General features: G+C 56.0%; 1 protein-coding gene across 1 annotated transcript in view; it reads left to right on the forward strand.

The window, feature by feature from the left end:
• The window catches only part of KCNC1 (potassium voltage-gated channel subfamily C member 1), a 44,674-nt gene that overhangs the window by 25,381 nt on the left and 6,078 nt on the right, over positions 1 to 13,215 (forward strand). The window contains exon 2 of the mRNA XM_005689577.3: positions 7,733 to 8,666. Coding sequence (XP_005689634.3) covers positions 7,733 to 8,666 — 934 coding nt within the window. The remainder of the gene's footprint in view (positions 1 to 7,732; positions 8,667 to 13,215) is intronic.

The raw sequence follows: 13,215 nt of genomic DNA on the forward strand, positions 1-13,215 counted from the left end.
CCCCCTAAGTTCTCCTTGTTGTTAAATCCAGAAAGTTCTCCCTGACCCTGTCCTGCCCGTCTCTTAGGAAACATGGCTCCCTTGTCCTCAGGGGCCAGGGCTGACCTCCGATGGGCAGGCTTGGGCAGGAGCGTGGACTCGTCCTCACTTGTGTCGTATGGCTGAGCGTGGGCATGGGGTGACTCTCTGAAGGACCAGGGTGCTGTTTTGTGATGGGAGTGGGGGCGGGGGGGCAGGTCCGCCTGAGTCTCCCGGTGCCTCCAACTCAGCGATTCCCTGACCATAAGATTCTCAGCTTTTACATCTGACATGCTCTGATGCTGCAGGTGCTATTTTGATGGGAGAGGGCCAGAGGTGGGAGAGGTCCACCTCTGGTTCATGGGGACTGAAGCAGCGCGTTCAGACACCTCCTTCTTTCTTTCTGTGTGCTGTTTCTTCTTAATCACAGCCACCCAGAGGCAGGGGATATTATCTTCCCCCTCCCTGTCCAGGAATGAAGGCTCAGAAAGGGGTGCTGTCCAAGGTCACCAGCCGGGCCAGGCTCCAAACTCAAGCTGGTCTCACCTCGAGGTCCAGCCGTTTCTGCTCCAGCGGCTGCCTCCTTTGACAAGTCAGATGTATAGTACAGTGGGAAGCATCTCCTGCCTGCTGCTCCCTGAACTGGGTGCCAAGAGGGCAGGATCAGTGCGAAGGACCAGGGCTGGAATGCGGATGCTGGACAGAGCACTCAGGATGCAGCCAGGCCTCTGACTGGGCATTCATAGTGGAGGCATTTATTTATGGACCAAAAAGGAGATGGACCCCAAAGAGCCTCCTGTCCCCCTCAGAGCCCTCAGCTAGGCCAGCACAGTGTGGGCGTGCCCAGCCCAAGGAAGTCCAGACAAGCCTAATTCAGTTTCCAAACTCAACTCGACCGACAATTTATTTAGGCCAATTGGCCATCCCGCTTGCTCTGCATCACTGACTCCGCATGGATTAACTTAAACGCAGCACACCCCTGCTGGGCAGATTTAATTAGGCAGAAAAACTGACCTGACGCCTCTAGGGGCTTGGGGCCTGGACACCAGCCAGGGCTCCCCTGATTAGTCCCACTGGCCGGAGCCTTGCCCAGTGTCAGTATCCTCAGAAGTGACCAAGTCCAGCCCTACTATACCAAGATGAAACTGAGGCTCAGAGAGGGGAGGTGATCTGCCAAGGTCACACAGCGAGGGAATGGCCAGATCAGCATGTTGGCCCACGCACCACATCACAACCATGGCCTTACTTCTGGAATGCCAAACTGCAAGAACACAGATTCCCCACGGTGAACCCCTGAACAGTTCTGAAAGACAAGCACAATTTTCTAAAGATGACTGTGATATAAATAATTTATAATGAAAGTCACAGCACATCTTGGTCATTTTAATAGATAGTAAATTGCCTTTCTGATTTATAGTTTTAGGGGTGGGGCTACGATAAAAATAACTTGGTGATTTATAAAACATCTTCTTAAGTCAACAGATCGTTAGTAGGTTTGTCTGACTTTACAGCCAACAGTCTCACCACCCTGGTTACCATAGAAACAGGATGCCTCTCTCTGTTGCCATGGCTACCTTTCTAGAACACAATTGGTGGGTCTCTCACAGTTTGTGATTCTGAAAAAAAGAAAGAAGAAAAGCCAGAACTACCAGTTTGGGTTTATGCTGCCTTATCAGGCAATATTGCCTGCACTGTCTTGAAATTTCTCAGAGTAACCTCTGAGGTGCGGCCAGACTGGGTGACGGCTGGCCCTGGGCTGCCAGGCGAAGCTCCCTTTGTGGCCGCCTGTTAGACTAGACGCTCAGGAGGGTCAGCCCTCCAGCTGGTCTGGGTCCTCGATGTGGGGGCATATAGCTACTGCTGCTGGAGAGGGCTGGGGAGAAAGGATACGGTCTGGCAAATGGCAGGAAATCAGGAGTCTGGGCAGGGAGGCAGGCTGAGGGCATCAGGGAAGGCTGGGGAGGCTGAGGCAGGCTGGGACTGCCATCCTGTGGGAGAGTCAGACATTGAGTCAGTCACACCCAGCGGGGGTGAGGCGGGCAGAGGAGGGGCCAGCTGTGCAGTGACGCCCAGCGTTCGGGGTGTTTGTAGGAGGCATGCTGTGTGGTGACCATCCGTGTGCTCTGAGTGTATACGCAGAGGGAGTGTGGGGGCTGTGTGGGTGTGTGCCTCATGGCACAGCGCCTGCGTGCTCGTGCCCGATGGGCAGTGACGTGTTCCAGTACAATCCGTCTGCCCTGTGTTTTCTGTGTGTGTGTGGTCAGGACCCTGGGCTGTAGTTTGTGTGGTCACTCGTCACAGGTGTGTGCTTAGGTAATGGGTCAGGTGCCTACTCTGGGCAGCAGTGTGTGTCTGGGGGTGACCGTCCTCAGGTGCCCAGCCCTTGACGGCAGCTCCTATATTCCAGCCAGCTTTGGGGGCTAAAAACACAGCTCTGTGCACAAGGGAGCTGGCCTTAACTGTGTCTGGATGACTCGATCTTGGAGCTTTACACCCATAGCTTGGACTCTGTGTGCCAGCCCAGGGTGCCGCAGGGACAGCTCCTAAGGCTCACTGCCTGGGCCTGCCGGGCAGAGGTTCCCTCCCTGCCAGGGGTCAGCTGATTCTGGGAACTCCCCATCCTTGTGCATCCACCCTGTCCCTCTGGCTGAGCTCCCTGAACAAGTTGTGGTCGTCTCTCAGCCTGCCCTCTCTGGGTCTGCCAGAACACGGTGGGCCAGATAGAGATGCAGGCTGGGCCATCTGAGGCTGCTGTCGGCATTGATTCCCCGAGCAAGATGGGGCAGCCTCCCCGCCCCAGGCACTAGCGAGCACTGGGCACCGAGGCCCAAGACCATTTCAGGCATTCTGGGCTCCAGCCTGTGGATTCAGGTATGCTGGTTCTCTCTCTCACTGGGGACAGACATAACCTGACCTCAGGGAGTCCGAGCTATGGGTGTCAAGCTCCAAGACTGAGCCATCCGGACCCCATCAGGGCCGGCTCCCTGGTGCACAGAGCTGTGTTTTTGGCCCCCAAAGCTTTGGCATCTCTGGTGGTGGACAGAGCTTAGACAGTGGAGCCAGATCAACTTGGGTCCAAGCCTCAGCTTCATCACTAGCCTTAAACCTTGGTTTAGTCCCTGAACCTCTCTGTTTCCTTTTTGGCACAATAAGGTCCAACCACCTGTCTCACCAGCTCTGTGGGAAGGTTAAAGGTGCACAGTAGGCCTTTTAGCTTCTTCTTTTTTTTTTTTAATGGATGTACTGGGTCTTTGTTACTGTGCACGGGCTTTCTCTAGTTGTGGCGAGTTGGGGCTGCTCTTCTTCGCTTGGGCTTCTCCTTACGGCGGCCCTTCTTGTTGCAGAGCACAGGCTGTGGGGCGTGTGGGCTTCAGCAGTTGCAGCTCGTGGGCTCTAGAGCACAGGCTCCGTAGCTGTGGTGAACAGTCTCAGCTGCCACGGCATGTGGGACCTTCCCCAACCAGGGATCAAAGCCGCGTCCCTGCATTGGCAGGCAGATTCTTAATGGCTAGACCACCAGGGAAGCCCCAGGCCTTTAGCTTAGACAGCTTCTCCTCTCTCCTTCCTGGCTCAGCTTCCCCGAGGATGGGCGGGAGGGCACTAGGAACTTGCTTGGCCATGGGCTCTTGCTTTGGCTTTGATGCACTGGGCTGACTTGCTAGTCGCTAGGCTTAGGAGATTGTGGCAGTCTGAGCAAGCTGGGGCGCTTTTCTCCACAGTGATCCGAAGGGCCCACTTGGACCCAGATGTTGCTGGGGCCCTGCCTGTGATAAGGGACTAGGTGCCAGCAGCAGAGCCTAGGAAGCCTGACTTCCACCTCCCCAGCTAGTATCTGACTCTAAGGCTAATCACTGCTGCCCACCCTGGCACCCCCACTCCTTGGTTACTGAGGCCCAGAGAGGAAAGAATCTGAAAGGGATGGCCATTGATCCCTGAGAACCCAGGATTTGTCTATCCTAATTTCAGAAGACCTGATTGCTTCCTGGGCATCAGTTTTCCTGTCAAGACCTGTTGTTCAAGAAGAGCCAATGGGTGTAGAGCTCTGAGGGCCTTTGAGGGCACCTGGGAGGAAGTGAGAAGCCCCCAGGGACATCAGTGCCCTCTCTGGGCTGTTCCTGTGAGGCTCCCCAAGCACTAATGAGCACAAGTTGGAGACAGCCTCGCTGCCTCCCTGGGGGAAATTTAGAGGCTCCTTGGGCGGTGGGGGGGGACTTCATTTGCTGCCTCCTAAGGGGCTCAGGGCCAAGAAGAAGTCTTCCCTGGAGAGGTGTCCCAGGAGAAGGGCTACTTAGTGGGGCACTGATGGGTAGATGGGTTTTTCCACGTGGAGATCAGCAGGAACACCCTGGAGGAAAGGGCAGCAGGTGCAGAGACACCGAGACGGAAGGTCAGAAATGGCAGAGGGTTGCATGTGGCAAGAATGTTGGGTGCTTGCAGGGAGAGGTCCCTGGGAAGTCAATGCGGTCAGGGCACAGGGAGCCTCACAGGCTAGGCTGAGAAGTCAGGGCTTTTCTCTGTGGCCAGATGGCCAAGCAGAGAGCTGGGATTCTGGTGGTTGCCCCCTCTGATAACTGGGTGGATGCTGTACTCGTGGCTGAGATTGAAGCCTACCGTATGCTGGCCTTTATGGCAGTGACCCCATTGAGAGAGAGTCCCATGTGCATGGAGGGGACAGAGGAGGACAGCTGTGGGACGATTTAAGAAGGGGATGCCATGGCTGATGGAGCAGAGAGGAGAGACAGCGCCTCCTGCCTTCCACCACTGGCCAGGATCAGGAGCCCAGAGGTGCAGCAGGCCCAGCCTCTTGGCATCGTTTAGAAACTCACAGTGTCCATGTTCCTCTCCTCTCTAAAAAAGACCAGGGCAGGAACATGACCTGGCCCTGGGAGTCTGGGCTGTGAATTCCAACCTCTAAGACGGGGCCCTTCAGAGGGAATCTGAGGCCAAATACCCAGCATTTGGGGAAATGTTCTTGGCTCCAAGAGCTTTGACAACTGCTAAAGGAAAAAGTGCTGGAGCTGGATGAACCTGGATCAGAGTTGGTGACCTCTTCCAGTGGCTTCCAGTTTGCTTTCCTGGCCTGCCCCTGTGGTGTCCCAGGTCAGCACTATCTGGACCCTTAAAGTGCTATTTCCAGAGTCGGAAAACCTGGCTAAAGTCCCCGCACTGCCCCCATCGTGTCCAAACCCCATGTACTTCACAGGGCTGATGGGGGCTCACCTTTTCAACCCACTGCATTTTACTTGTCTCTGTGTGTGTCCTTTATCTTCAGCTGTGCAGGGGGCTCCCTGGGGGCAGGGCTGAGGTCTTATTGCGCTCTGTGCTGGGCATAGCCTGGCGCTCGGTGAGGAATGGAAGGAAAAAAGTATGGATGGGTGGATGGATGGACAGGTAGATAGATGAGTAGGTGGAAGGAAGGAAGGGAGGGAGGGAGGAAAAAGAGAGAAGGAAGAGACAAATGAATAAATGCATGTCAGATGGAAAAGAGGGAGAGAAGGGAGGAGGAGCAAAGGAAGGGATAGAAGAAGGGAGAAAAGAAGGATAAATGAATATGTGGATAAAAAGGAGGGAGAGAGGGTAGAAGGAAGGATGAGTGGGTGAAAGGGATAAAGAAAGGAAGAAACAAAGAAAGGGAAGAAGGAAGGACAGATGGAAGGAAGAAGGCAGAGGGGTTACACTCGATAGTAGTCAAGTATCAAGTTTTTTAAAATTGCATGACTCTCTAAAGCCAGCAGGAGCCAGCATGCCATGATGAGTGGCCTGGGTAGATCATTTCCTGTTTCTGTGCCCCAGACTTCCCATTTATAGCATGCAGTGTCTTGGACCGGATAATCTCTGAAGGCTGCTCTTACTCTGGTATTCTAAAATGCTGACTTTGTCCCTTCCCCTCTCCTCTCCCTTTCTGTCAACCTGGAATGTGTCTTTGAAGGTCCACACAGTTCTTCATTTCTAGATCTGTGCTAGGTTGGGTGTCAGGATGGCCACGGTTGACCCAGATAGGGTCACCACCGAGTGGGGAGCTATGTCAATACAAACCAAAGAAATTACTAGAAGCAGCACGGCTGCCTCTTGTGGCAGATAAAGAGTGGCACCTTGGCACTCCTTGAAGTTTTCTGTGAAGGCAGCTCTGGAGAATGAACTTGCCACCCATTCTAGTCTGTAGCCCAGAACCGCCTCCAGGGAGATGGCCTTACGCCGTTCATGGTCTGTCTTGACAGGCTGGGAGGAGGGGAGTCCAGAGGGGAGGGAAGCAGCAGGAACATGAAGGCTGGGTTCCTGGGGAAGAATCCCCTGGCCAGGGTTCATCTACCAAGGGCAGTGTTAAAGTTCCATGATCCCACACTGGAGGCTGTAAGAAGAGCCCTTGTCTGGAATTCAGTCTGAGAGGGAAGGTTTGAAACTCTGACAGCTGCTTGATTTTCTTTCCTAGGGTACCCATGTTTGCTTGTGGCTAGAGGAGCCCAGTGGGTCATCAGATGGGGGTGAGAGTGACTGAACCAAACCACAAGGTTTCCTGAACCTCTCTCAGGGAGCAGGTCCACAGCAGGCCATTCTGGATAGACTGGGTTATCCTGGCCATTTCCTTCTCACCCGGGTTGGGGATCTGAAAAGGACCAGGCGCCCACATATGTTTGGAAAACCTTAGTTCCCCAGCAGCTTCTTCCTTCCTCCCACCCACCCACTTCCCCTGGGGCCAGCCGGCCGCAGCAGGAGCAAAGCCATCTCTATGGTTTATGGTGCATTTGAGGACCCCTGGTCCCATTCTTCTTATGCCTGAATCTTCAACCCAGTATCTCTGACAAATGACTATTTAGTCTTTATTTCTGTATCTCCAGGATGGGTAACTCACTTCCAATACACGATGTGAGTTCCTGGGACAATAGAGAGAAGTGGGTAAAGGAGTTGTGTGAGGCCTTGGGGAAGATACATCTTTTGCAATTCAACATAGGATAGAATATGAAGAGACTGCCTGCATGAAGTACAGATCCATGAAAAAGAGAGTGAACAGCCTAGCCTAGGGATGGAAGAAAGGTGGGAAATGTGGCCTTTGTGGGGCCTGGCTCCACCATAGCTTCCCTACCCTCCTTTCTTTGCCAACCTCAGCCTCAGCCACCTAGGTCACTTTTATCAGTGGTGGGGTGGGGTACTAAATGCTTTAATAAATCACATCTAGAGTGCAACATCTCAACAAAGGAGAAGTTCATTTCCCACCCGTGTATTTAGTAGGTGTCTTTCCAGGGACCCAGCTACTTTCTTATGGTGGCCCTGCTGGCTTCCTTGGGCTTCAGCATTTGACTGGGAATCAGGGAAAGAGAGAGGGCATGAAAGGTTGAGCAGGAAGGTTTTGTGAGCCAGGGTGGGCCTTCACGCACACCCTTTTGTGCACTGGCCTGAGACCAGTCATATGACCCCGCCCAGCCTGGAGGGCAGGCTGGGAAATTATGGTCTAGCCACTCATCCAGGAAGAAAGGAAAGGCATTTGTCAAGACAGCAAAATCTCCGCCACAGCCTCTTAACCCTTCAGGTCTCTTAACCCCATACTCCACGCTCTGAAGAGGGAACGGTAGCCTGCCTGCCTGGCCGATGTCAGAAGGGGCGTCCTGCAGGCATCTTGCCCAGCCTGGCCCCAGACTGGACCTGGCCCAGAGTTACCCAGTCTCTCTGCTTTGGGGGTAGGGCCTCCCCTCTGACACTGTGTGTTTCTCCTCCACAGTATGTGGCCTTTGCCTCCCTGTTCTTCATCCTGGTCTCCATCACTACCTTCTGCCTGGAGACCCACGAGCGCTTCAACCCCATCGTGAACAAGACGGAGATCGAGAACGTGCGGAACGGCACGCAAGTGCGCTACTACCGGGAGGCGGAGACGGAGGCCTTCCTCACCTACATCGAGGGCGTCTGCGTGGTCTGGTTCACCTTCGAGTTCCTCATGCGTGTGGTCTTCTGCCCCAACAAGGTGGAGTTCATCAAGAACTCGCTCAACATCATCGACTTTGTGGCCATCCTCCCCTTCTACCTGGAGGTGGGCCTGAGCGGCCTGTCCTCTAAGGCTGCCAAGGATGTGCTGGGCTTCCTGCGCGTCGTCCGCTTCGTGCGTATCCTGCGCATCTTCAAGCTGACCCGCCACTTCGTGGGGCTCCGGGTCTTGGGCCACACTCTACGAGCCAGCACCAATGAGTTCTTACTGCTCATCATCTTCCTGGCTCTGGGCGTCCTGATCTTCGCCACCATGATCTACTATGCCGAGAGGATAGGGGCTCAGCCCAATGACCCCAGCGCCAGTGAGCACACCCACTTTAAGAACATCCCCATCGGCTTCTGGTGGGCTGTGGTCACCATGACGACGCTGGGCTACGGAGACATGTACCCGCAGACGTGGTCCGGCATGCTGGTGGGAGCACTGTGTGCGCTGGCGGGCGTGCTGACCATCGCCATGCCCGTGCCCGTCATCGTGAACAATTTTGGGATGTATTACTCCTTAGCCATGGCTAAGCAGAAACTACCAAAGAAAAAAAAGAAGCATATTCCGCGGCCACCGCAGCTGGGATCTCCCAATTATTGTAAATCTGTCGTAAACTCTCCACATCACAGTACTCAGAGTGACACATGCCCGCTGGCCCAGGAAGAGATTTTAGAAATTAACAGAGCAGGTAGGAAACCGCTTAGAGGCATGTCGATCTGACCTTTCACCTCTGCCCCCTGTAGCGATGACTCCAGATTCAGTCAGACTGCTTCCTTAGTTCCGTGGGTGACTCTGGACCCCACGCTCAGTCTCGAGGTGTGGCGTCTGGGGGCCCAGGGAGATGCTGGGCAGCCAAATTCACGAGGCGAGAGCCTGCTAGAACCTCACTGGTGGCCCCCGGTAAGGAGGTTGACACACTGGTCTCATGGGGTTCTGAAGAGATGCCACGGCCCGCGAGGTTGCTGAGGACTCTCTTAGCAGGAGCCCAGGGGCTCCGCTGCTCGATGGGCAGGAGTTGGGCATGAGTCGCTGACTCAGGCCACTGACCCAGAGTCACGGCGGGGTGGGGTGGGTGTGATTGGGAAACGCCAGACAGCTGCCCATTTGGTCTTTACATGGCTCCCTTCGGGCAGTGCCCGTGGCACGGATGGTGCCTGGGCTCTGGCAGGAGGTCCCTGCAGAGACAGCAGCAAGGATTCTCACCCCCCAGCAGAGCCTGTCTCCATAGCTGAGTAGCATTCCTGCTCCGATGCCGGCTGCCTAGCTCCAGGCATGTCCTCGGAGACGCCTCTTGCCCTCCGTAACAAGCTTACTCACCCCACAGCATGCGGAACCAGCTCATCTTCTACCACCACTCTAGAGTTTAGCGTTTATCTTTAGGAACCTGTTGGAGTGACTCTAGCTTTCACGTTGTCTGTTTGGGTTGATGGTCCAGTGGGAGTTTCCGGTGGCCTTCTTTCTGATGGAAGCGGCTGGTGAGCGAAGGACTAGAGGGGGCCACCACCCGGGCAGCTTAGATGAAAGCACTTCAGACCAGCAACAACCTCCCACTGAGAGTGTTCCCTGTTTCCGGCGGTAGGGACTGCAGCAGCAATACACGACATCCCAACCAGTGTACGCCCACTTTCCCGTGAATTCAGTGGGGGTCAGGGAGGGGGGAGGGGGGCCATGAAACAATACTAGTCACCGTGGGATATATTCTCATATTCCATGGCTAGTGGCTCATTATGGGACTATCTCAGTTTTATGAGAACCTGCACATAGCACATAAAGTTGATCATGGGGCTCTGGTCCGAAGATAAAAAGCCCATAGTCTACCTCTACCCATGGAATACCATCGACTTATTCTGTGGACACAGGGAGTTGAAGGGAATGAATGGCCCAGAACAGCATGGCAACGCTGAGCTCAGAAGGAGTGCCGGGGCGAGGGAGGCTGAGTGGGTGACGTAGTGTGTAGTCTGCAGAAGACACCCCTGTGCCCAGGGCAGGAGGTAGGGGCTGCAGGCTCCCTCAGCCCTAGAGGAGCAAGTTGTCCCCTGGTTTGAATGGCCTCCCCAGTGGTTGACTGATTCTTTCTTCCCTGATGCCCCACTCTCTGGCCCACCACCCCATCCTCCTCCTCATCCGGCTTCATCCCATAGTTATTCTGCCCAGAGTGGTACCCCCAAAGTCCACATCTCTGTCTGAGGTCTTTCTAGCCCCTTCACCTGGTCCCATACCCCTTCCCACCCCCTGGGATCCCTGTAGACACCTGAGAGGAAAGTGGCTAGTGTTCTGGGCTGGGCCAGGAGCAGGACAGGGGTCTCAGAGGCTGGAATGGGAGGGCCTGGGGTGGGGCTGGACTCCTCGGCCAATGCATGGCTTCTGCTTAGCCAGCCAGGCATGGGCCGTGGAAAGCCCCTGCCCCACCTCTCTGCTTTGGATCATCTTGCCCTCCTGTTCAACCTCAGGAGCACTGTCACAGTGAGGAAAATTCCTGGGGCCCTGGGCAAGGGTCTGGGTGGGCCTTGCCCCTAGCTTCACTCCAGGCCTCAGCAGGAAGAGTTGAGCCTGAGTGGCATCACAGTAGCACTCCTTGGCCCCCTGTCCCATCCTCCCGTCATTCACTCCAGTCGGGCACAAATCCTTCAGTCCCACACAGTGCCAGCACTCTCCATGTGCTGAGGGCATGTGTGCATGCACACACACACACACACACACATGCACACACACGTGTACACATGCATGCATGCGCACACACACAGAGTGCAGATGTGTGTTCTGATATGTACACCAGCTAGCCCCAGGACACAGGCCCTCTTCCCGGAAAGCCTGTGCCCTCCTCCCAGAGCCCCTGCACCCCACCACCACGACAGCCCTGGCCCCAGGTCTCAGGGATCCAGACTGCCCTGGCTTAAGCCAGGTACTTGGAGCCCTTCTCTCTGCGGCCCAGATGCCTCACTCCCTCCCATCCCCCACACTCTGCCTCCTCCCCTTTCCCAAGTTCTTATTGCTCCTAGGGGTGCTGTCTTGACATCCCAGACCTGCTCTGAGCCTGGTCCCTCACCTGAACCCTCCTCCCTCTGAAAGCTGGTGTGTGAGAACCAAATTATCACCCAAGTGATAAGGATAAGTGTGTGATCCTTAGGGGGTGTCTCCCTATCTCTGCATCCCCGAGTCTCTTTCTGTTGGCCTCCTTTTCTGCTTGCAGCTATGCTCCTTGAGGGGCATGGGGTTGGGGTGTGTTGGTGAGTGGGTGTGGAGGAGGCCAGAAGTGAGGAAGGCAAATGTGATGGGAGGCTGGACCCTGCAGGAACTGAGAGCTGAGATGCAGTCCCCAAAACCTTGACAACCTTTCTCCACCCCAAGGGCAGTCAGTTGGCCCAGTGAGACCTGGGGTTCTCCATTTCTACCTTTAGAACCCGGGTTGGGGCAAAGTGCAACATGCTGGGCTCTGAGGGCACTCCCTGCCCAGGGTCAGATTCCTGGGACTTAGGCAAGCCGTCCCAGTCATGCCAGCGACACCCTCCCCTCCCCTCCCCTTCTTGGTCTCTGCTGCAGCCTAAGGTTGAGTGTCTGGTATCCTCGGTACCAAGGCTGATGTGGCCCCAGTGTTTGGGGGGTTTGTCCCGGCAGGGGTTGTAGGGTCTCATGGGAGGATGCCAGGATGGCACCCCCATGGTCAGGGACTGGGGTTGATAGTCCAGGAGAAGCTGCTTCTCTCGCAGAAAGGGGGTCCCTCCCCGACCTGCAGTCGGGGGCCCAGACCCCCTGCTCTGGGCAGTTCAGAGTGCTCCCTCTGTCCTGCCATGTGCATTCACGTATGTCTCGTCCATCTCTGCTCCTGTGATGTGGGCTGCTCCTCTGTGGTGCTGCGTCTGGGGCTGTGGGGTCCCACCATAGGTGAGCAGGGGGCTGGCACAAGGGACGGGTGGTGGCCAAACCTCCCCCTTCCTGTCCATCAGCACCTAGGGCAGCAGCGAGGTCCTGAAAAGCACCCCCGTCTGGGCCTGCCCCGAGCTGGGACAGAGCTGCCCCTGCAGCCTCCAGGGTCTGCCCTGAGCAGCTGAGTTCAAAGCGCCCCCTGCCCCGGCCCTCCACGTCTCGCCTGCTGGCTGCAGTGGGTGTGGGAAGTGGCGTACCCCCCCGGGCCAGGGGAGGTGGCGGGATTGGGACGGGGGTGACCAGGCAGGGTGTGGGCAGGGCCCCTCTGCAGGGGCTAACCAAGTTTCTGCTCAGATGCAGGGCCAGGGTGGGCAGCGGGGGGCCCTGAGTGGGGTCAGCGAGGCCCCCAGGTGGCTTAGGGGGAAGGAGCAGAGAAATAAGGGGCTCTGAGGCCAGGACTGGGTGTTCTTTTCTGTGTTGTTCACATGCTCTCTCTTTCTCTCTCTCCACTAATCATGTTTCTCTCTCTCTCTCCTCGTTCTGTTGCATGACTTGTGCCGGTTCTTGTGATTGTACTCAGCTCGTGTCTCTCACAGACCGTCCCCAGTTAACCTGGGGCTTTTACCCTGAGCCCCCAGCTGGGCAGCCCCCCTCTGGGGGGGCTAAACCCAAGGACATTCCCAGCCACCCCACCTGCCCCACCCTAGCCCTGCGTGCGCCCCCGGCGCCCGCTGCTGGTGTGAACAGTAAGTACCTTGGTGGTGCCCGGAGACCAGGGCACACAAGCCAGCCTGCTGGCTCAGGGCCGGACATCGGGTTCTCCTTGCTCCAAAGTTTAAAAAAAAATGACCCTCTCGCGGACACTCATCTCTCTCAGCCCATTTCAAAGCCTGGAAACCATCTTTGTGAGACGCTGCCCATGCTGCCATTTCATCATCGCAGGCCCTCGGGTCTAGTGGGGGCCAAGGGGCCCTGGGCCAGGGAGGGCAGGGCTCCCAGCCTTCTGGGGAGCTGGTGGGAACTGAGGGACCTGGTGACCATCTCATCTAAAGGACAAGGTCGGGGTATGAGGGGGCATTCTTGGGTGAGCTGGCGCCTCTGGCTTTTTTCATGAGTTCCCCAGGTTTGGTGAGCTGGCCACTTCTTGGCCAGTCTCTTTTCCAGCCCTCCTCTGGAGTTGGGGAGGGAGAGTATGGTTCCCAGTTTCTGAGAGCACCCCACATCACAGATAAGCCCACAGCCCAGGGAGGCTGGCTCCTTCAAAGAGCAGGACCCAAACACTCCCACCCAGGCTCGGCCTCTTCTCAGAGGACGTGTTTGGGAGAAGAAGGAGGCTCTGAGAAGGGAAGGGGGTCTGGCTCACACCCACCCAG

This window comes from Capra hircus, chromosome 15 (assembly GCF_001704415.2).
Source record: "Capra hircus breed San Clemente chromosome 15, ASM170441v1, whole genome shotgun sequence".
NCBI lineage: Eukaryota > Metazoa > Chordata > Mammalia > Artiodactyla > Bovidae > Capra > Capra hircus.